This window comes from Chroicocephalus ridibundus, chromosome 7 (genome assembly GCF_963924245.1).
Source record: "Chroicocephalus ridibundus chromosome 7, bChrRid1.1, whole genome shotgun sequence".
NCBI lineage: Eukaryota > Metazoa > Chordata > Aves > Charadriiformes > Laridae > Chroicocephalus > Chroicocephalus ridibundus.
In genome coordinates this window covers 52,354,327-52,379,102 of record NC_086290.1, presented here as the reverse complement: position 1 = coordinate 52,379,102, position 24,776 = coordinate 52,354,327, and the positions used below count along the sequence as shown (strand labels likewise).

The following is a 24,776-nucleotide window of genomic DNA, read 5'->3' as shown; positions in this document are numbered from 1 at the left end:
TCTCGATAATTATTTTTACCCCCTTTACAAGTATATCACGACAGCCAACTTAAGGAATTCTACATTCCTTTGCATTTATTTAATTACTTCATAATTCAAATTTTCTTAAAGTACCACCAATTTTGAAAGTAAGAGCCATCATACAAACAACTGCTGGGTAGGAGACCTTACTACAATATCTACATTCATAAGGTTTATTAAAAATATTTTCCCTACAGATTTAATCCTGCAAGATTACACTAGAAGATTTCTTTGGTCTCTAATTGTATATTTTTCAGTGTAAATCAGCATTTCAGCCTCTGCCATGGTAGCACAGTACATTTCATGAAATGCACTGAGCTCCATCTCACGTTCTTTATACTGGATATCTTTGAAATGGCAGATATAATAAAAAATTAGTGAAAACTTAAAGCTGTAGTTACTCTTTCTGGCTTACGTCCAACACATGTTCCTTAATCGTCTGAGTGGCAAATAAATCTGGATGTTCGTACACATACACAGAGCAGCTCACTCCACCTTTAAAACTTGTGCTGCTCTGCTCAAAGTACATGGACAAGCGCATGCATCACTACTTTGCAAGCCTTCATGTATATATTTTTTTATATTAAAAAAACAACCCCAACCCTGCTCCCCCACTGAAAAAAGTGCTATTTCTCCTTCAAAAGGACATGCTTGCTTGCCTTAGATTTACTGTTCTCTTCTTTCACTTCCTTTCTCTTTTTAAAACAGATTTCTTCCTTTTTTTTTTTTTTACTATATGTTAACTTAAAGATAGATTTTATTCTTGGAAATTGTTTTATTTCATTATAACACCCAAATTCTTAGGTAGGATGTGGAGGTAGATGGCAATCTTTATCAGCCCAAAAGAGGTGAGGTATTTCTTTTCCATTTGGAGTCTGCTAATGATAAGAAAATAACTCCTTTCTGCTTCTGAAATGCCCCTCAGTTACGATTAGGCTGACAACCTCAGAAAACCATGCACGCACACACAAATATTTTTATGGTGCTAGACAAATCTGCGATGAAAGGGACACAAGGCATTCGAACAGCTAATTCAGCCCAGCCAACCCTTGGTAGGCATTACTGATTCCTGAGGTTTCCCAGGCAGTTGAGAAGCCCGACGCTCACAATGGGCGCAGCCAGCCGGCGGCATCCCCACCCAGCAGAACCGATGATCTCCAAACCAGTCACCTTCATCGTAGGAGGAAGCAGGAATGCCACTAGATGTTGCTTTGTGCCCACCCAGACCTCTTCATTCCCACCTGGAATCTGAAAATTGGGATGATGAACCAATAATTTTAGAAAATCCCTGCCACGCAGCATCAACACTGAGCCTGCCCTGCGCGAGGCACTCGCTGTAGTGCTGTACAGCCACCGCTTCCTCCATTACCAATGCGTCAGTAATAATGTTGTTTGGATGACTACTATCTCCAAACCGATTTGCCTCAAAAGAGCAAAATAATTTCAGAAATGAATACAGTGAGAAACGTAGCTCAAACAACCACCCAGGTTTCAAATGAGCGCGACGCTGAACTACGAGTTTAGGTTGAAGTAGATGAACAATCACATGTAGTTCAGTGAGATAACTCGCATTGTTTAAAGGTCAGACTTGCTAAAATGCTGAAGCTTCAACCAATTATGCTATAAAAACTGGCCAGGACTCCCCAGCTCGCACAAAGCCATGCCGTCGAGACAGCACCGTTTCTCACAGGACAGCCAAAATCAGAACCGGCCCCATTCAGGTGATCTGGACGCAGAAAAACTTACATTTCCACCCAGCGATGGAAATCCAGCTGGAACAAGGGACAAAACTCAGTGGGCACTGTGAGCACACGTGAAACCCCTGATGTTAGATGGTTCTTTGCTGGGACAGCGTGGAATGCCGGTCTTTATTTAGACCACGCACAAAGTGTATTTATTTTTAATCAACTTTTCTTTTTGCTAGGTGCGCATTTCGGTAAGAAAAGATTGTTAAAAAGTCTTCTGCACCACAAAAATCTAACAATGCAAAAGAATGATTATTTTGTTTTCCCTGGAAAAAAAATGTAATGTTAATTCTGAAAGCGAGTCTCAGCACTGAAAATAAATTATTAATTTGATAGCATTTTAAAACTTCAGATCACAAAAATATGAATGGCAGACACACAATTAGGATATTTAACTTCAAGCCTCATTCCCTTGAGATTCAAGGCAAAAATTATTTTACTAGAACTGATGGCTTATTTATGTTACGGCAGCAGTATTTGGACAAGGCGAGCGTTATCATTTTTACAACTACTTTTCCATAGTGCCCTTTAGGCTTGATAGCTCCCTACTATTGTTAAGGTCAGAGGACAAGTTCATAAAACCTCTAAATCATACATAACAAGACTTAAAAACCTAAGATATATCATTTTTTTTCCCTAGGCCTATGCAGAAGAATCAAAGCACAGACAATGACCATCAGAAATAATGACCGCATTAAACAAGGCTTCATGAGAAATTTATGAAGCAAAATTTTTCTTTTTTTTTTTTTCTGGCAGTATACAAAGAGTCAAAACGTCTTTTTTTTTTTTCCAGGAAACAAAAGCAAACCCCAACGGTCAGACTTATTTTAAGACCTGACTCCATAAGATCTTAAGCAAAACACATTCTTTTTTCCATTATCCTCTTTTGATTTTTCTTTTATTTTAATTTTGCGAAAAAAGCCCTATGATGTTATACGAACGATCCCCTTTCAATGTAACATTACTTGGCTAAGTACTTACAAAACTAATCCTCGGGAACAGCCACAGCTCAACAGCATACTGGGATTTTTGTTTACTTTTTTGTTTTCACGTAAAACATTTTATTTTCCACTCGGGTAAGAAAAGAAAGTACAAAAGAAAATAACTTGACTACGGATTTGTCATTAATACCTTACTAACTTACCTGCAAAAAGCATCATAAAGATAGGGGAAACAAGAAAAAATAAATTGTTTTTTCTTTTTTAAGTTCAATAAATGTCAGCATTAGGAAAAAAATTTTACAAAATAGTTAGAGAATAATGAAGTGCATGGGGAGTCCTGCATAAACACTGATTCCAGCACCAGACACTTAAAAATGAAATGACAGAAAACCAAAACCAATATGGATATCTTCTCTCCTACAGACAGGACAACACACCCATTTGAAGTTTGTGGGGTAACGGGATGGGGTTTTTAACGAATGATTTTGCCTTAGGCACTGTACTGTATGTTATTAGCAAAACAGTACATCTGCCTCACAAAACAGCATCAGGCTTGATTACATTTTAGCTTTGAAATTTATGTAAAATTGTAAGCTTTTATACTTATTATCCAATTTCACTCATCATCTTTTTTTTAAACTGGAATTCAACAATTCACCATACTTCTAGACAAACACGTCTTCCAGCCACATTATATTTTAATATAATCAGACTACATATACATTTCAACTGATCAGCATAAATCAACGTCAATTATGAACAAGTGTTAGAGAGACAAAATGTGACACTTCACACTTGATGTTGTCAAAGTGTCACGTAAATACGTTCTAAGGACAATATATATTTTGGCTTAATTTCAGTCCCATATTGGACTTTATCACAGCTGTGTGTGTCTGTAAAAGTTTTTGACCTAGCAAAAATCTTATCTATTTTTCATTTTCAAAAGCATAAAATACATTTTCCGGAGATTTTCGTGAGAATGAATGCACGTTCTGTTTCTGTGTAAACTGTATTACCTGCCCCTCCGCAACTGTCTCCGTATCAATGATAGTGATGATTCCAGGCACCAGAGGACTTCGACGAATGTTGCTATGAGCTAAAATTTCTTCTTCAGTTGCTCCTGAGGGCAGCGTCCCTGTCAGCTGCGTAACGACCTTCCCCACCATGGTAAGTCCAGTCTTTATTGTCTATAAAAAGAAAGAAAACCAATAAATAGTGTTTAGGGCTGTTTTGGGGATCTATCTTGAATTTTCTTTTCAACACAATTAACATAACTAGGTTGCGCACACCAGAAGCACACAGACCAAATGTTTCTGTAAGTGATATGTAAGCGACGAAGGCTGTATGTAACAAATATCCTGAAAAAAATCTAGCATCCTATCAATTTGAACTATTTGCTTTAGTTTGGAATTTAATGCTTCCAAAACACTGGAATTTAATGCTTCCAAAAAATTTCTTGAAACACGAAATATTTTAATCTTGTCTAAACGTTAGAGTTTTTTCTTTCTTTAACTTTGTTATTTACTTATTCCCAGAGGCACAGAGCACGAATCAAATGACGAAGCCATTATGGGTGTGCATGGAGGGCAGCGCCGCATGCAGAAATGCTTACAGCCCATAGCGGTTAACGCTGAAATAGTTCTGCCTTCTGCACAAGTGCAAGAGACAAGGAATTTGGCCTGTGATAGACATGACAGACACATTCATTCGTTTCTCAGCAATTATGCTTTTTGTAGCATTAAAACTGAATATGGGACTCAAAGCCAGCAGAATTAAAACCACCATCCTCAAGGCACTCTGTACAGGACAGCTCTGTACAAAGTCCGCACACATCCCATAAAAATAATGTGACTTTCCATAGTCCGCGTCTTTTCCAGACATTGGTTTGAAAACATATTCATTGCACCAGCTTTTATTATCTAAAGAAGCCGAAGACTTTTTTTGTGTTCTTTAATTTGGAGAAAGTGGTAGAGTACACACAGTAGGAGAGATACAGGTTTAAAAAAACCCCAAACAATCCAAACTACAACTTTAAATAGTTTCTCCTTGATTCAAGGACTGTGCCTTATTTGCCTATAAAGAATTGAGCAGATTTATTATGCAATATAAATAAGAAATAGCAAAAGAGATCCGAATGGAATGACACTATAACAAGCCAATTCTTAACTAAAAAGACAAGCTAAGCTGCCTGCTAAATTGAAAAGGAAAAAAAAAATGTACAGATCACAGGCTGAAACCAAGAAGCAGCCACAAATCAATCGCAACTGCTTTGTTTAGTGCTAAAATCTCAAACTGCAGTGATTAGAAAACACATTAGTGTTCATCAATTAGCAGCCAAACGTTTGTTTTAATAATTCATAGGAAATGACTTACACAAAGTCTGTTAGTGTGTTGTCAGGAAAACCTCTGAAGGGCCAACAGAACCAGGCGCCACACTGTATTGATGGCAATATCCAGCCAGGAAGCCTGATTAACCTCTGAGATGCCTCAGCTGATGGACCTACTCCATTAATGCTAATGGAGATACTACCACTTAAAATCGAGCCATGCCTTTATCATAGGAATGTCTTTGGGGTTTAAAGTCTTTAGTAATATCCTGTCATTTGTTTCTTATTATTTCTTTTTATACTCAGATAGAACAAATGAGAATAAAACAAATTTTAACAGTGGCAAATGCAGAAGACTGAAAAACGTAACATAAAGCAGATAATGATATCCGAGGAACAGACCTAAAATACACCCAATGCAAATGCAAAAGTGCATTTCAACAAACACTTTCCTTACAAAACGTGACAAGGCAGTTTTCTGGCCAACAGTTAAAATCGCATAAAATGCACTGGTAGTTCACACAGCAGGAAAGAGAACTCAGTAGAGAAGTACTAGATGGCAAAATACCTATGCAAGATACAAGACCGAGAATTACAATTGAGCTATTTTAGAAAATATCTTCAATATTCTATCTAGAGAAACCGGATGACAAAGTGCCAAGTATAAATTTATAGCTCTCTAGAAAAAAATTAACATGCTTATCTAGTAAAATGAATTACCGCTACATGTTAGAGCGGAGTGTGACTGCAGGACGACCGAGAAGTAATAGGTGTACAAAGATGTGGCCGAGGCCATTAGCTCAGAAATATCAGTGCAAAACCATTACGGCACTTACTTCTTTGTGCTATGTGTATATTTGCAAAAACTTCTCTGGTAATCTTTAACCTTTCCCATGCCATATCAGCTGTCCCCTCTATCCATTAGAGCTAATGACCTTGCTCTCACATAAGCTGTTAGTACTCATTAAGAAGTTATCAGGTAACAAGAGAAAACAGATGCAGCCTTTGCTAAATCACTTTACCACTATAGGATTAAAAGATACGGAGAGAGAATCAACTAAAGGAGTTATGAGGTGAGAAGAACTTGGTTTATAATTTGATGCTAGACATTCGACAGACCAAATAGATTTTAAATGAAATAGGTTCAAGTTTGCACTGTCCCAGTTCCTTTGTCATTGATGGGAACTGCCAGTGCGCACTCAGTGCAGTTTTCTTATAAATAAAATTAAAATACTTGATCCGATTCCTTTTGTAAGCAATGATGCACATTATGCAAACACAGAAATTACTTGTATGCTCACGTGTACCCTACTTAAAAACAAGACTGTTCACGTTCATTCAAATATAAAGAAATGCATATTTTTAATTAAAATAAATGTATGCACTCATACCTCGTTTAATTGAAAAATAAGTACAACTTTAATTAGATGAGAAAATTAAAATGCATCATTCAGTGCCTGTTAGGCTGTTTTGTTCCAACAAAAGTCTCACATCCTTTTAGTGACAAAACAATATATTGTTCCTGTTTCTCATAATAAATATATTTTATATGATTTATTTGTTTAGAAATTAAAAATCTACAGAAAAAAGAAAGAGATATCAAAAAGATATGCCTCGGTAACCAGGAATATGAAAGCCTCACGGTTAGTTTGAACACAATGTACAATCAATTATGGATTCAAGTTCAAATGAAATGTTTGTTGAAATGCTCATGTTTCACAAAGATGTTTCCCTTTCCTGCTCTTGCCCAAGTTCTGAAAAGAGGTAGGGGAGGAAAGAAAAGCTATTAGGAAATCCATCTTACCCAGCGTGGACAGTTTGACCGCTAGGAATACGCTGTGATGGGGAAGGTCTGCACGAGCACCCTTTGAGCAGAGTGAGTTGAGACAGACTCACACAGGGATACGTTGGGACCAAACCTCTCCTCAACAAGACGTACAAAAAAGCCAAGCATGGAGACAGAAGGATTTCTTTTCCTATGTCCCCTTCTTTGCTGCATCCAAAATGGATAAATATGGGTAATTATAACAAGCAACTTCACATTTGGATGCTTATCTCAAACTAAGCCCCTGAATATCCTCCCACCACCAACACTGGGGTTTATTCCGAAAGATATTCTATATCCATTCTACTGTGTCTGTTCAACTGGAATGAAGAGATTCTTTATCTCATAAGGAACAAGATTTTAATTTTTCCGAACGCATCAATTTTTATCTTTGCTAAACATTAACCTAAACTGAAATCTTGACGCATTTTTTATTTCCAGAAATTTTCTGCTTGGCCAAGTTACCGACATTATGAGAGCTTTTTAGATCATGAACAGACAGGAAGCCATCAAACAAACGTGTGAAAAAGAAAATAAAAGATTGAGCTGGAAACAAATGCATGTTTTTTTTCAGCAATAGCAGAAAGCAACGTTCTTGCAAGGTGTATCTAAGGAGAAACAGGGAAAAGTTCAATGTTCAAAATAAAATCCTTCTAGGAATTACAAAATCAAATAGGAAGATGATGTAAAGGAATTCTTCATAACGTTACCAGAATAACAAGAGTTTCGGCACCAGTAAACAACATGCGCCAACATGACTGTGGGTTTGACCTCGGTATCCTTAGCTTCTGACTCCGAAGTTATTTGATTAAGGAGGAAATTTATTTGTTTCACCAAGTAGAGTACACAGCAGTACATATCGCACTGAGGACAAAGCCACCGCTCGCTACCAGGACATTCAAAACATTTCTCAAAGGGAATATCATTGAAGTAAATATTCTGTACTGCCATTGAGAGCTTCTACAGAGGATCTGAAAGGTAATTCTCAAAATTGACCCTGTGGAAATTAATCTTTGCTCTCAGCTTTATCTTCCTCCTTTATATGTAGGTTCTTTCACTTCCTTCAATAAGAAACTGGAGCCCAAACAGAGAAAAGGCTGTAACCCAAGATAATCCGACAAAACAAGAACTTTTATGGAACCACTTCTGAACCAAGAAGCAGCAGTGTACGGAACAGGAAAGGACGTCCCCTTTCAAAAAAGCCAATACCTCTGCTGATCAAAGGAAATGAATTACAAACCACTGCAGGTTGATAAGATGTAACAGCAGTAGAGGTTTATAAATGAAGACTGACTTAAGGAAGGAGTAAAGTTTATAGTGAGGTAACGAGATAGACAGAGCAACGGATACTCAGGGTATATTTCTGCCAACAAGAAAGTCATCATTTCCGTTATCAGAGATAAAAACTCGCTAGATAGTAAGCAAAGATGCAGTGAAATCGGTAATAAATTAAACATTTCGGATTTAGTGGTGCTCACTCAGACACAAATAACAAATTAATACAGTGAGGCTGACATATACTCAAGAGCCAAATCATGCAAATACTCAAAACTATATTAGTATTAATCTTGTCTGTTACAGTGACATTAACAGCCAGCTGAAAGCAAAAGCCACGTGCTAGGCCAAACGCAAAGGAGCACAGAGATTGTGCCCTTAAGATTATCCGTTTTCCTAACTTCCACTATTACTTTCTCTCTGTAGAGAGGCTAACAATCTTTCCTTTCCTATGATAATAAACACATCTTCAGTAGCTATTCACGTGAGGCAACATCACTACTGCAGTGTTCGCATACGTTCAGCTTAACGTGGGAATTCCTGGATTCTGGCCCTTGGCTAGCACTGCTCAGGAGGCAAGGTCTTGGTCATTACTGGCTTTAAAACCTAGTTATCCATGCTCTTTGGGGACAAGAAGTCGAAAAGATGTCCTCCCTTTTCAGATTTTTTTGTCTGTTGAAAAAAATTACAGAGAATAGTGCTTAGTCTTCGATGACTACTGGAATGTTTTTACAATCGTTATATGATTTAAGAAAGCTTTGGCCTGTTCTTCTCCAGTCATGACTCGGCTTGGCTTTGGCAGTAGAGTGATCTGTTTGTAAGACTTACCACGTCTGATCATAGCTGTGGCTGATCACGCTAAGCCACTTGGTTTTTCAAACTTATCTGTGTTATAAAAACCACGCTAATGACGCTGAGATTGAATGAGTATGGGGAGATTTTCCCCCATTTCTGGTTGTTGTTTTTTTTTTTTGCTGATGGTGAAAGTATGCAGAGATACAGCAAATTTCAGACGTCTTCAGAAGGACAGCAATTCAAGTTCTCCTCAACAATGTAAAAAACTGTGATTTTTCTCCTGCTGCAGCCACAGTGAGACTGTGTCCAAAGCTATGCTGATGGAATATGTTTTTATGTTTTGTTTTCACATGAGATGGCATGCCCTGTGTCTCTCTTTGTGGGTTCTTGTAACTGTTGTTTTCTTCAGTGACGCTGAGCTTTCTGCCCTGTGCTGTCATTTAATTCCTATTATTAGATTTGTTTTGTTGTGCATATCAGAAATGAAAAGGCTAGCGGTTACAATGAAAGCTTGTAATCAGCACGAAGTTTGCCAGACAATGCCAAAACTCACTCTGTGTGTGTGTGTGTGTGTATGTGTGAGAAAAAGAAATTACTTGGCAAAATGCGGCAGGCAAGTCCTCAAGGAAAGGAGCTGGGGGCAGGGGGGGAAAATAGTAAAACAAAAGCTCTGCATACTCTTTGGCTTGTTTAAGCTCTTTCCAAGCCATGGTCTTCTTTTGATACTGTGAAAACCCAGACATTTCTCTGAAAACAGAGGGATATTACAATGTCATCTGAACTAAGAAAACTAGGCAATGGACCTGTATGTAAACAGTCATTAATAAACTCTAACCTTCAAAGAAAGCTGCCAGGTAATTAATTAGCTCCAGTACGGTGCTGTCATTCATCAGAGACATTAAAACACGTAACACTAGCATGACTGAGCCCAAAAAGCACTTGTAAAGTCAGTTTTCATGATGCTAAAAGACTAATAATTCACAATGTTGATTTCTAATCATGTTAACTTCTAATATTATGAATAGCCATTATACAAATCCTTTTTACTATGATTTTCCTATAAGAGGGATCACTAGTGTGAATAGCTTTTTGCAATAAATAAAATTTAAAAAAAAACCCCATCAGTTTGGAATGACAGGAATACTTTGTGAAAAGAAACAGCTACTCAGAGACTTGCAGGAGCAGGAGCACATAGATGGTGCTAACGCTAGCGTGCTTCTTACCGTGTTCTCCTCGCTTGTGAATGCAGGGGGGGCGATGACACACAGTACAATTCATCAGGGAAACCTAATAATTATCTTACATGATAACCTCTCCCGGCAGCAGATGATGTACTCACTTTGGCAGCACTAATGACTGTGGCAGTGTAAGACTGAATGTTGTCTCCACAGGCTCCACCACGGGATTGATGGCATCGGATCAGCTACAAGAAGAAAGACAGCAACCAAGTAACTACTATTAAACTACACAAACCCATAACCCATTACCATAGCTTTTATTTATCATGTACAGTGGTGTGTTTTTCCCTACAAATAGCAAAAAGCCCTGCTGAGACACTTAACCCCTTTTTATAATCTTCTGGGTGCCACCCAGACTGTCGCGTACTCAACTCCAGTTTTCAATTACAAGATGAGTAGTCACTAAGAATTCATAAACTTTGAAATAGTGGGATTTTTGGTCTGGCAGCAATACAACAAATAAATTTAAATAAATATAATCAAAAGCTTTAGCCATGTATATGTAACATTAAATATCTGACATTCTAAGAATCCGAGTGTGGCTTTCCCCTCCTTTTTTATGACTAGCAAGCAAAGAAATGACAAAGGAAAAGAGCTACTTTAAACTTTACGTTTAATAGATTAAAGGAATGTACATGGGGTTTAGTCTGTATTGCCTTCCTTTAAAATTAATAAATCAAAACAAGGTTCTTCTACCTGCCATAAACCTACAGAAGCATTTTTTGCCTTTGAACCCCGATTAACAATACAGTATGTGCTTTCGACTAAATAAAACGGCAAAAAACTATAGATATTTGTTGCTTGTCCAAAGAAAATGTTGCCTCTTTAACTGTTTTAGCTAAAAGAAAATTAAAAATCACTGTAAGATGTGTTTGTTTCTACAGGCTTTCCTTTACCTGCTTAAGTGTCTAAATAAGAACAGCTAAACTTGGGAGAAAGGGGAAGTTCACAGTGAATATACCTGGGAACACACAAGCCATTTAAATTCCTTTTGTGATATAATTCCTTTGCTGATCAGTGGCTTATATTTTTGGCAGTAGTACTTTTAATATCCCAGGCTGAGTGGTTAAGTTTTACAAAACCACACAGGCGTGGCATTAAAGGAAAGGCAGGCCTGAAAATGGACAGAAGTCAGTTCTGCTTGAAAAGGTGTAGCAAATAAGACATCCCTAAAGTCTGCCTCTCTGATAATTTCTGGGTCAGCTCTAGAAACAGCTATTCCAGTTACACATGGAAGAGAGAAGAAACATCTGCTTTGAAATAAAAATAAGGCATTAGAAGGTGAATTTAAAGTTTTCAAACTCTTCAAGCTTTAAATACGCAACTACTTCTCCTGCCTAGGGCTGGGTAAGAACAGTGATAATTGGTTTGCTTGGCATCTATCTTCTTCTTCTTTTGCCTCTAGAAAGAAGAAAAATCAATTCAACATTTTCTTCCCCCCCCCCCCCCCCACCCCGGAGCCTAACAATTTCAGCAGATGTTAAAAAGTGGTCATTTTAATGCTATTCCCTTATTTACAAAGTGCATTGCTGTGTTGTTCCACAGAAATTCACTGGCTCTGTCCAGACTCAGTTTCCCCAAACAGAATTTAGGAATCCTCACCCGCCTGCCTTTCAGAGGTGTCTATAATTTTATGCTTCAAACTTTGTAAATGCAAAATGGGTTGATCGTTGAGTGACCTCACTGAAAACACATGTTGATAGCTGTCTTCTCTGCCCATGCTACTGACGTATTTATACCCCCGCGTTCATGAGCTTTAATCGACGATGCAGAACAGAGAAATGACATCTCTGAATCCAAAGCACAACTGCTCTGGGTCAAAGATTAGGTCTCTCATCGTTATGTAAGTCCTCTTACAGATCACCTTTTTTACATACCTCTTTTCTGAGACTTTTTCTTTTCTTTCCCCCCTCCACATATACAGAAGCTAGAATGACAGCTAGAAACAAATCGCAGTATTTTTTGAAATTAAACCTTTCCTTACCTTATTTTCTGCATAAGCAAGCCAACGGCTTCCAAGAGCAATAGGATTCATGTTTGGCCCTGGACAAGGATAGCAGCCTGAAAAGTTTTAAAAGGCAACATTAAGAAATATCTTAATGACTTCTTACAAAGAATTTTATTTATTGCCAAGAAAACAAAAAGTCTAAACAAAAACCTTTCAATTGCTAATATCACTCAGTAAATGCTTGCATTTTTGTTCCTAAAGATAAGACTGTGGTCAGAAGAGCTATTTTGAACAGTTAATTATGTGTAAATACTCATTTCTCCTGATGTTTGCATTTTTTTAATGCCATTTTGATACAGAGGGGTGAGGGGGATATTTAGAAGTTTGACTGGATTGGTTGTGTATTTTAATTAATTTTAGTTGACCGATGTCTTTCTCTTGGTCAACAGTTTTAGCTTCACCCTCTTACAGATTTTTGTTGTATGAGAGGGTGTATTGTGCTTTTGGTTTTGTTTTTAATAATTCTATATACAAGCTCTTAGCCTCTCAAAATACATTTGCACACACTTAATTTTACACAATGAGTGAATCTGTAATTCCCTTAAAATCACTGGCAAATTTTCCTTTGTTCACCTGCTTTTCATTACCTTTATATTATCACTAAATATAGATATTTACACATGCATAAAGAATGTAAAATAGAGAACTATTCCTGAGGATTAAAAGGTGAAAATATCTGTAATAGAAAGCCATTGAAACTAGCTGTGAAAGAAAATATGGCAAGGCTTAAAATGAATCAGGCCCATGTTAAATGCAATTTAATATATTAAGTCTGAGTTAAAAACCAAAAAAAATGAAACAAAACCAAAAATCCCACTCCAAAACAACACCCAAGAATATCACGCTATTAACTACTAAAATTAAAAATACAGAATTTTAAATTATTGAAAACAATTAGATAATGGTTAAACATAAATGAAAAGCTCAAGTCATCTAGAATTAAGAGTAGCACTGTGACCCTCATCCTAACTGCTATTACGGTTTCCCCTCCTTTGTTTTTTGTCATTTTAGATTAAGCGCTTTGGGGCGGACGGCTGCTCTTTCTACATCACCACGTAACCCGTGCCTGTATTTCGTGCTCCAGCCCTGCTGATGTCTCTGAACTTCAGTGTTCCAGCCCTGACGCCGCGATCGCCGGCGCTGCCTGGTTCCAGCAGGCTGCTTTGGGTGGGAGCCTCGGTCACGGCAAGAGTCTGAAAGTTCAGATACCGCACTCCCAGGGACGAAGGCACGAGACTGTTTACTGCTTAGGGCCCCGATAACAAGATTGGAGCTTGAGCGTTCAAATTTAAGCCAGTAAACTAATGCCTTCAGCCACGTGCATAACGCCATTTACCAGACCTAAATCTGCTCTGGTCCACTAAAACATATATATAAAAAAAGAAATACTGCATAAGGGGGGAGAGAATGATGAGAAGGAGGGGACTATCAAGCAAATGGTTAATCTCGTTTTCATCAGTTCTTAGGCTAATATAGAAAATTTAGTAATTCATATTCTCCCACTGGTTGGCCAAGAAACAAAACGTTTAAAAACTTATAGACATGTGTGTCTGATTTAAAGGAGCCCCGGTTTACTGATCCTGTATCACAGGCACAAGGAGCACTGAGATCAGGCAAACAGCATTTTAGAAGAACACATATAACCAACAACTACAATTTATTGCATAAAATCCTACACCGCATTCTGAGAAGAAAAACATATATAAAAAAAAATACAGCTAGCTAAGCCTCTATTTCCCCAAAGTCTCTTGTGTCAGACTCTCGATACCGAGATGCCAACCACAGTGAGCAAAAGCAAACCTATTCACCGCCTTCTTTTAGCAGCTATCAGGGTCTTTCCATGTCCAGAACTTTTACTGAGGACAACAGGCTTTTAAGTTAAGCAGCATTATTTTCAATGCCTGCAAAATGACGATAAAGGGTGTTAACTATAGCACGCAGGTGTGAGCTTAAACTGACGTTTGACAACACTTCAGGGCACATTTGATGGCATTTTGTTGGGCACGTGCAGAAACAGCTGCTACGCTCGCTGTTCATCCCTCTAAGACAAACAGCTCCTTATTTCATTTTTTAGAGAAGACCAGTAAGACTATTGCAAAATTCGAAAGATCACAGCAAGCTATTTCAAAGGTCATAAAGCAATGGAAGGAGAAAAGCAGCAATTCATCCAATTAAATCCATCTCAGGCCAGGAAAGCAAAACCAAGTGAATATTTTGTAAGGCCTTATTGCTGCCTTGATCTCAGGAAGGAAAACGAATTCTGAAGAGATGATGGCCACAATTGTTATTGCATTCCAGAAATGCATAAAATGTGGGTAGCCAGAGCCTCTTAAGGAACAAAGCAAGCAAAAAAAGGTTGTAAATACAACCCTAGGTTGTAAATACAAACGTATTCTTCCGATGACAATTATAGATCAGGATCAGTAATGTTTTAATGCTGACTTCTGCTTCGGCAATCCTTATCTGGGTCAGTAAAGACATTCAGGTCCCCCAAACTTTATTTATTTTTCTTCCCTTTTATATATAAAATATAGCATTAGAAGCTGTCAGCTGATAGCCCTCATCACGTAAATCTCCTCAGAGACTTTAGAATCGGTCGCTCGCATTTCCCAAACTCTGCAAGCACCTCGGAACACCCTCGCGGCAGAAACTCAAAGGAGGAGCAGCCAACAGATGCACGGCAAGAGCAAAACCCAAGTAGTTCAACAACGCCCAACAAAAAGAAACGTCTTGTTCGGAAAGGGACCTGTTCTCAATCACTGCACTGAACTGAAGTAAATGAAGAACTGCAAAAAGCACTATTCTTCAAATAAAAAATTGATCAGATAATAAAAAAAAGTTATCTCAGAAAAACTGCAACTGTCTTCGAGCCCACTGTAGGTAGATTGATCCATGAACTGGACCCAGTCAGACACAGCTCCGCACGCAAATCAGCCAATTCTAATAATAACCTCTGCAGAGGTCAACAATTCAACTCGGTACTAAAGTCTACTCTCTGATACGAAAAATAGCGTAAAAAAAAATAATAAAGAGCTATTTCCTCCCTTTCTTTTCTTTGCAAGTCTCTGCATTTTGGAAACTTGCAGCAGTACAAGGATAAACAAAGGGTTATACTTTATGGGAAGGAAAAGCAAATTGTTTTTCTGCTTTCCAAAAAAACAGCTGGAGTCAGCAGAACATCATCTACTGGGCAAATGAAGAGACAGACACAGCGTGACCTATCAAGCTCGGCCATCCAATCGTTACCAGCCTAACTCTCTTAAAGATTAACTTCTATTTCTACTAAACTTCAAAACAACTGAGGAAAAATCCATTCTAAGCAATAACAGCAGCAATTTTAGCATGTTTACAATAGGAATGAACATAATGAGAATGCAGAACTAACTGTCAAGAAGACCAAAGTTTCCAAGTTTTAATGACAGTATGGAGAGGTCATCCAAGAAAAGATCACTCAGGGAAAGTCCTTCCAAAAGTACAGCAAATCAAGCAAGTACTAAAAAACATCTGATCTTAGAATAAGCTTTAGTGGGACTATCACCCACAAAAACAGAGGTGAAAACCTACTGGAAACTATTTAAAATGTTTTTAAGTACAGTTACTATCTCCCTCTGTGCTTATAATGACACCCAGAGGAAACGGACAACTTTAAAGCTGTGAAAAAGCAAAAGGAGAAAAATACTATTCTGAAAGTCTGGAAGTCTGAATCAAAGTGCAAGTTTTCCTGCTAACTGTCTGAGGTTGTACGCCCAAGAGCTCCAACGCGTGCTGGCCCAAGCAGCGCTGATGAATAAGAAGGGGCTCCAGGCTCCCTCCGAGCAGGGACTTGGCCAACAGCCCAGGGTTGCGCGGGCACCACCCTTGGACCTCACATTCCGTGCCTTGCTTTTCCCATTTCCAAGATGCGAGTTTTACCTATATCGACATGATACCACAGGCAAATTCTTTAGCATTACAATTTCTTAGTTTCTTCCCATCTTTTTTCCTTTTTTTAAATAACTGAGTTACAAAACTATAATCTGAAATAAGCGTGCAGATTGTGATTATTTGGATTCAAAGATGGTTTCAGCATTCTTGCTGCTGTGCTGACTTCATATATTTGGTTTTACTGAGAGTACAGGAATCCTGGAAGTTCCTTCAAGTTCTCCAAAGTGCTATACAAACGTTTGCTTGATAAGTGAGCAAAAAGAAGGCATGTTTATTTTACATTATTTTTCAATTACTTTCATGAAGATCTCTACCACCCTTCGGAGATTCGTATTCATATGCCCGTAATAAACAAAATCACCTCCTTTCCTCATTCTGCAAACTCACACCAATATGCACTTCTCTGGATCAAGACTCTGGATCTTTCCATTGATCTATGCTCCTACAGAAAAACAAGACTCCAGTCTTTTCCTTAAATTGTTTTTAAAAAGCTCATCCTCTAGCTTCAGTAATGGCAGTGTGAATACACAGACAGCAGCCAACAAGAGAAAAGCAACACATTCCTCTCCTCCCACTTTGCTTTTAAACAAACAGCGCATTGGGAAAATACTGTTAAGAGGAACAGGGCCATTAAAAGTCCTGTCAGCTATAATAGAGATTAAGCCAATAAATCACAAAACAGGCCACTATGAAAACTTGAACCATTTGTATTGGGACAGTTCTTCATCAAGCCCCCCAGCTTTTTCATGAGAAAAAGAGCTTAAAAAAGATATATGTACGTATATACATAAACTCAAAAGCCCAAACCATGGAAGAAATGGCATCTCCTCCAAGTATGATGGGACATCATACTCGAAATACGCCTTTGAGAAAGGATACAGCCAGCAAACTCAAGGAATGCTGGTCAAGGCAGGAGATCACAGAATCGTAGACTGGTTGGAGTTGGAAGGGACCTTACAGATCCCCAAGGCTAACCTACATCCTAAGGCAAAACCCAGTCACACCTTACCGAGAAAGCAGATTCGTGGACAAACAAAGATTTTTCTGTTTCAGTGTGTGAAGAGGTTCATTAAAAATGACATATGCCACCTTAAGGGTATAGTGTTTTTAAACACAGTTTTCTGAGCAAATTACAAAATGCATAACCCTTTTCAACCAAAATTATTTGCCTTTAATCATTCGAGGTATTTGCCAGATATCCCTTTAAAAATCTGTGAAGCGGCGGTATTGTGTATTTTTAAATAAATAGCTACAATAACCCAATAAAGCTATGCTAGTTTTCAGACACTGGATGTAGCTTATAATCAATTAATCATTTTTTTCTAGGTCTTATGAAATATACAGCACTCTATGGTAATGAGATTACAAAACTACATTCTTAAGTCTTGCAATCCAAAGCAGCCAGAAAACAGATCCATGACAGAGAGCCCAGAAAGGGAATATACAATAAATAACGGGTAGAGTGATACTGTTGTTGCAAAAGCTTTGTTTATTCCAAGAGAAACAAATCATAAAAGTTGTTTTACCTAATATTTTTTGTTTGTTTGGGGTTTTTTTTAAGCATCACCAAGCAAACCAAATTTATTTGTTTATAAACTGTACGAAGTAATATTGTTTATAAATTCTTCTGGGTTCCTTCTAGATGAAAGCCCCTATGTAAATGTTATTACTCTCACACTGTCACATACTTTCCAAAACTCTTCTATTGTTCTTGTACTTCCTTCTGTTTAAGTATCACCCATAAAAACTGAGCAAAAGAACAAACCAGCAGGATGCATCCTACTGCGAAATCACGGCTTGCCATCCAGGGCCTTTTTCTTTTCAATCAGAAAGACATTATCACTACTAACACACTAAAAAAAAAAGCCCTAGAAATAAAGTGAAAAAGTAAAGCCACAAATGCTACATACACCCTCATCTCCCCCATGAAGGACAATATTCATAAGACACGTCACCTCCACAACAGCCCTGCAGTGAGTTGCATTTGTACTATTCTGGATCGGAAAGAAGAGAATTCCCTCACACAAGCTTGGGAAAGGACCACAGATTTACTTTTTTATTATAATTATCATCATCATCACTATTGTTGTTGCTATTATTACTACTACTATTACTATTTTATTATCACTACAGAGACCTCCTTTCCCTGGCAATTTTATCATGGCAATTTTAAGTATTTTGCTGTTACTCTATAGGTCTAAGACCAATACCAGAGCTATAAATACCTGTGGCCTTTAATGTTCACTAGGCTTGGCTGTTTATTTTAGCACAAATTTGACTGATTTCAGGACAAACTATGTTTTACTCTCAGGTTTACTTTCTTTTTTTGTTCAGAGAATTGGACAGTGATAAATAATAATGTTACTATAGGGGTTGTTGTTCCTGTACAGGACAATGTGAGTGAGATGGCTTTGGTTTGGCCTTTAACATTAAGGATTTGGGTGCTTTAGATAAAAATAACTTACATAGAAACAAACAGCACTTCCTGTTCTATGTATAATTTTTAAAACTGTCAAACCCAGTAGATACGATAGATATACATCTTGGGTACCAAGGCCTTGTTTCTGTCTTTATGCGATTTTTCTGTTGTATTTACACTTTCCTGCACTATAGCAAAGCACCCTGTAAGCAATGAAAACATTCACTTCCATAAATCTACCACGTTGCCCTTTTCAAAAAGTAATTTAACATTATCCTGCAATAGTTATACACTGATTCCCACATTCAGGAAAAAACACTCTTATAAACAATGTTGTTAAAAAGTAAAAGCAAGATCATATCAATATTTCTCCAGGAAGGCAGTTACAAATTACACCAAAGGGTGTGTGTTTTTACACGTGTGTGTGTGTGTGTGTGTAAAAATAAGAGCAATACTTGGCGTCTGTCTTCACTGATCAAGCAAATATTGAGAATCAGAAGGTCGCTTCCCACCTGCCTTAAGGACTTTTGATCTAAAGTGAAGAGTCTCTCTCCGCAGACAGAGGAATCCTATCAATGATTACACCACGTGGGATCTGCAGGATAAATGCCACCGGCTGATCACAGCTGAGAAGGGAAACGCACATTCTTCCAGAACTTCTGTTCGTAACTCTTCAGGCATTAAACCTTTTCATAAGGCATCCAGTGTTTTTACTTCAAAGAGATCAAACTGCTCCCTGTGTGCTGATCAGGGAGAAGGAATTTAACAAAGCTAACAAAAACGTACAAAAAAGCCTAGATGATTTCCAGATCAGACCTGTGACAAACTGGAACAACCCTATTACATCTTGCATGTGAATATCACTGAAAATAGGAATACCACATCCAAATTGCAGATTAGAGCGTCAAGCACCATTTGGCTTTTGGGCTTTTTTTCTTATTTTGAGAGGTGCAGGTGGGATGCATTCAAACATATACTGAATAATTTTTGGCTTGTGGTTAGGCAAGTCTTTTGAGACTTCATATACAATAAAGTACTCTGACTAAAATCTGGAAAATTACCTCTTAAGGCTCTAGCTGTACAGCATCAATAGAAATGCGGTGCCAGCTAATGGCTGCAATAACTGTCTTCATCCCTGGAGAATAATGGATGGAGAATATATCAATATGAGGAGTGGAAGGGCCAGAGAAACTGAGCAGGCACTAGTTATCGGACACAAAGATGATGCCACATGCATGATGTTATCTGTGATAATCTTTACTTTGGGCCCAGGGGGTGGGAAGGATCTTCTTTACAGAGGAGAAAGTATCCATCAGGCTATATTCATAATCGTCAATGTTCCACTAAGTAAGCATTTTTGGAGAAGGGCTGAAGGAGCACTGATGTAATAGAAATCAATGGAATTCAGCTTTTCTGCATCTATTGTTTAGAGCAAAGCAGGGGAGAAAAAAGCCTGTACATCACTTCCGTTTCTGATCCTTCAGTCGTATGAAGAATTCAGTAAAAGGCTCTGAAGGAAATCTTTAGTGAACCGCAATAAAACTCTTAACTATTTAAAAATCTATTTAAAATCCACACCTTGACATTCACAGCTACCAAAAGGAAACATTCTCAGTATAAGCATCAAATGAATTTTTTTAAGTTTGGCCACGTGAGCACTTATAACAGCGCAGGATGCGAAATTACCGTTTGGCTTTATTATCCCCTTGATGCCAGCCCTTTCTTAACGAAATGGAGTTAGCTCCAAGCATAAGCCCAGTCGAGAACGGAACGCTGTAAGAAAGTTACTGCCCTGAGTTCTTTGCAGACTGATGCTATGCCTTTCCTTAGCAGACATTTACAAATAAGAACACCACACAGGGTAGATTATAGGATATCCTGGTAATTTCTCTACAAGATCTACAGTATGTTTTCCCTTCACATTTAAGCACCTGTCTTAAATTCAACCACCAAGACTGGAGCACCTGTACACTGAAGTTTTGTTGTTACAAAAGGCACAAATAAAATGTGCTGGCTCTCTGCCATTCAAGTCGAATGATCACATTTCCATCTAATCACATGCAGGGGGAAAAAAAAAAAAATTAGTACTGTGTCAAATTTGCTCAGGAAAAATCAGGAAACGCAGGAGTTAAACATTCCAACAGCAGCACGAACTTGACCATGTTCTACATCCTGAATATTTTATGGTATATTTATTACAACAATATATTAAGCTACACATTCAACCACAAAAACAAAAACAGAAAGACAAATACTACTCATGTGCAACACAGCTGCATTAGCATTGCTGAGGAACACCGAACTTCAGAATTCCTGACACTGTTTTTATTGTACATTCTGCATTTAATTTCTATGTATAAATAGTCAACAAAGTGGACAAGAGCTTCTGCTTAATTATGTTTGCTTTGTAGCTGTCTCAATGAGGTTCTAAGGCTCCCACGCCACTTAGCTGATATGGATGGAAGATGCGACTTCCACATCATCACCAAATCTTCTTGAAAAAAAAAAAACAAAACCACAACCTTTATTTTTTGACATAGTGGTTTACACAGTAACAGAAATGTCTTCAAAGAGCTAGTGATGCTCATTTCATATTTTTGACCTTTTATGCCATCACTTCTGATCAAAAGCCTTCAGATAATATAGCTGAGAATCTTCTTCATGATGAAGAATTCTCTGGGGAGCCAGTGACATTCTTACAGACACCCTCCGGCGGAGGTGCGTCAGGATGGGGCCAGACGGGACGCTGGCTGCCTGTCCCGCAGAGCAGGGATGCTGCAGTCATGCAAACAGAGGCCTGTAAGACCTTTTGCTGAGCTTCCTTTTCAGGGATTTCTACTTTTCCAATTTAAACTGACACTGCCCTTTCCTAAATTAAAAAAAAAAAAAAAAAGGCAGCAAAAGAGCCCTGTTGCTGGCCAGCTGGCTCACTATCAAAAATCTCTGCAGCTAACTAGGTAGCTCATTTACCTCAAATTTCAAACATATTGAGTGACTTAAGCCTTTAAAGATACACTCTTACATCGAAGAGATTTCAGCACATATGAAATCTGAAAGCTTAGACAAAAGCTTTACTGCAGCCTTCAACATGCCAGAGCACAACACCCGCTTGAGCGCATGAGCTGTTAAGTGAAACAACTAAGCTCCAAAATCCTCAGGACAACTATTCAGCAGCACAGGTCCAAGAAACCCATTCTCCCAGGAAAAAAAACCACGTCTTTTTGCCCAGTCACATGCTGTCACTGGCCACAGGCAAGCTGGGGTGGCAACAGGGGAGAAGGGCTGCGGTGGCCGCAGCTCCGGCTCTTTGCTGGGTCCCGCAGCTTTCTGAAATGCACAGTACAAGATGAGGGGTGTTCTTAACCAACCTTTGGAACCCCAGAACCAGAACAAAGTTTGAGAACATCTTGAGTTTCTCAACTCAGCTGGAGTTTGGATTTTCAAATAATTTGGTAAATATCTGCAAAAGCTCTATTTTATCCTCTCTAAATTCCACCGTTGGTCCACAAAAATGCACTGCAAATTGAAAGTTATGGTTAGGGATAGGATACCCCTATTCCTCAATATACAGTTCAGTGGATTAATTTTTAAAAACAAATTGTAGTATCTTTTTAAAAAAAAAAACAAACAATAACTAGAATTAGAAAAGCACAAGTATTGTCAAAATACACACTAAATTGAGGGTTTTTTTATTTTTGATCTAAAATAAAGCAAGGCTTGTAGCCTAATTCTCTTTGGCGGAGTAAGGAGGAGCGAGGAACAGAGAGACACAAACCAGCCTTTTCCCGTTCGAGCCTCTTCACTGAACCCCAGCGAGTTCCTGGTATCTCACAACCATGTATAGGAAGAAACTGACACCTATTGGCAACTTTAATATTACTGCATAAAGCTGCTTTTCTTCAAACTATTCCAAGAAACAGCTCCTCCTAACTAGATTTTTCTTTAAATACACAGATAATATAAAAAGATCATTTAGAACTTTTCCAATTGTGACTGAAAATACACCCAGAAAATTTCAGACTCTTTTTAACAATAAGACTCTGACCCTGCCAAAGTAAATTATGATCCCTCAGGAATGTCCAGATTATAAGAGGCTATTCTAATTGATAAAACAGTAGAACTAGTCACTAACTGCTTGAAGAAGTAAAATTTTGATTATTTTTCAGAGGTGAATACTTTTCTTGGTGTTTAGCATCACAACACACACAGCCTTGGGAGCAGGTAAACGGCATCCTAATCCTAACCACGTCCTGAGCAGAGCACAAGCAACAGAAAGCACATTATTTTTCTCTACTAACACACCAATTACTGTGTTACAGCTGTTGAGGCAGCAAAGGGACACTTACAGCAGAGAAACAGCTTTTGGGGAGCACCTTACCCATTGCAAGCCATTGCCTCCTACTGAGAGGCAAGCGCAGGGTAGAGAGGGATAAAAGGAGCCTGAGCAAATATCTCCTTCATATTCAGGATAGATGGGAAAGTGCCTGCTGACAGATACTGGCCTATAGTTTTTCTACTACAACACTTTAATGACCTGCTTGAGCTTTGTGGCCAGCTAAATTAAGGACACATTAAAAAAAACAAAACCAAACCCAACCCAATGTACCTGGGCCTAAGGAACAACAACAGATGAAAAGCGGGCAGACTGCTGTCGATTTGTTTTCAAACTGCTGTTTACGTGTACAACCGGAAACTCAAAACCTGAAACTTTTGCACATATTTGTGCAAAACAAACAAAAGAATTTTTCAGCTACCTACGGATGTCAGCGTAGATGTTCTTCACAACAGTGAGAAATTAGTTACGGCAACAATAAACATGCAAGGGCCAAAGATTCATGGAGGAACACTTGGATATTTTAAAAAAATTTTTTTTTTTGAAGCAATAGATTTCCTGAAACTCCGAACGAAGCCATGGAGACCTGCTTTGAGGCTTTAGAAATGAAAACAAACCAAAAAAAATCTGTTTTCTCTCACTCAACCACTAGAGCAAAAAGACTGACCCCAATTATTATACATACTTGTAACGAAGAATTTTTTGGTGAAAGTACAGCTGTCAAAGGCGGCGATTTTCTCTTGCAGGACTACAACAAGTATCCTGAAAACACAGAAATGGAACGTGTACTTTAAACATTAAATGCATTGGTTTAAAGATTCAATATCTAAATGTAATTATTTCAAAAGCATCAATATAAATTCTACAGTGATAAACTGCCAGATTACCAATACGTGGCAGTTATTGAGGATTCTCTCTTATCCCAACCACATAACCTTCGTTTCAGGAAGTACACCGATCTGATACAGAACAACACAGCATATTTATGATATACCTCCTGCAGTAAAAGCTCCATTAAAAAGAAAGAATGGAATTGCAAGGATCCTGAATTACTTTCAATGACTGAAATAACAATCAAATCAACAATCGGTAGAACACAAGCTAAATTTGAAATAATCCCATTGCCCAGCTCATTGCAAATTTATTAAGCCATCTTATTTAGTAAAAGCAGGGGTGTTTTTTTGTACCAAGAACATCAGCACCCAAATGCAGCTGAGAAGCAGGATTTGTGCCAATTAGCAAAATTACAGGTGTGTGTTTATGTATCCACTTGTACACACTTTTACTGTAAAATATCTGTTCGTTACTTGAAACAAAGTAAAAGAACAAAAGCCACGCGATAACTATGCATGAAACTCCGTGCTGTCTAAATGAACAGAGGCCAAATCTGGAAAGTGAAACATCTTAAAAAGCTTTATAACTAGGACACATCTTCTACATTGATGACTTCCCAAAACCAAATTCTTAACTCTTGAAATGAAAGAACCACCTGGGATGCCGACAAATAAACAGATAAAGTCTACTGGAACGTTTAGCAACATATCATAATTAAGAATCTCATTATTTTCTCATTAGGAGGAGTATGAGACAGTACTTTTCAATTAGTTGACAATATGGAGCATTATTAACTGCTGTTCTGATAGTTTTAATAGTGAAGATATGAGGTGGCAAAAATAATTCTCATGTGGCCATGACTAAAATACACACCTAATGCTTTATCTGAAAATTACGATTGCATATTACAGTATAGAATAATGTTTAAAAAGATGGTGAATCACATCAGTCTCAACACATATCCTTGGTTTAAGGCTGATGCTTATCTCCCATCAGTGTGAAAATCAGGCATTAACTCCTCTTTTTTCACTCCTGTTCTTAACTGTTTCGCCAGGAGAACTCCTCCTTCCTATCCCATGGAGCTCCATACC

The 24,776-nt window shown here is 38.0% G+C and overlaps 1 protein-coding gene across 13 annotated transcripts in view; it reads right to left on the bottom strand.

Moving 5' to 3' along the window:
* Positions 1-24,776, bottom strand: part of BCAS3 (BCAS3 microtubule associated cell migration factor) — a 364,497-nt gene that overhangs the window by 286,496 nt on the left and 53,225 nt on the right. For all 13 annotated transcript variants that reach the window (XM_063342644.1, XM_063342645.1, XM_063342646.1 and 10 more), the window contains 4 exons: positions 23,537-23,613; positions 12,152-12,228; positions 10,269-10,352; positions 3,724-3,894 (listed from right to left, as the gene is read on the bottom strand). In XM_063342644.1, the coding sequence (XP_063198714.1) occupies positions 3,724-3,894; positions 10,269-10,352; positions 12,152-12,228; positions 23,537-23,613 (409 nt within the window). The remainder of the gene's footprint in view (positions 1-3,723; positions 3,895-10,268; positions 10,353-12,151; positions 12,229-23,536; positions 23,614-24,776) is intronic.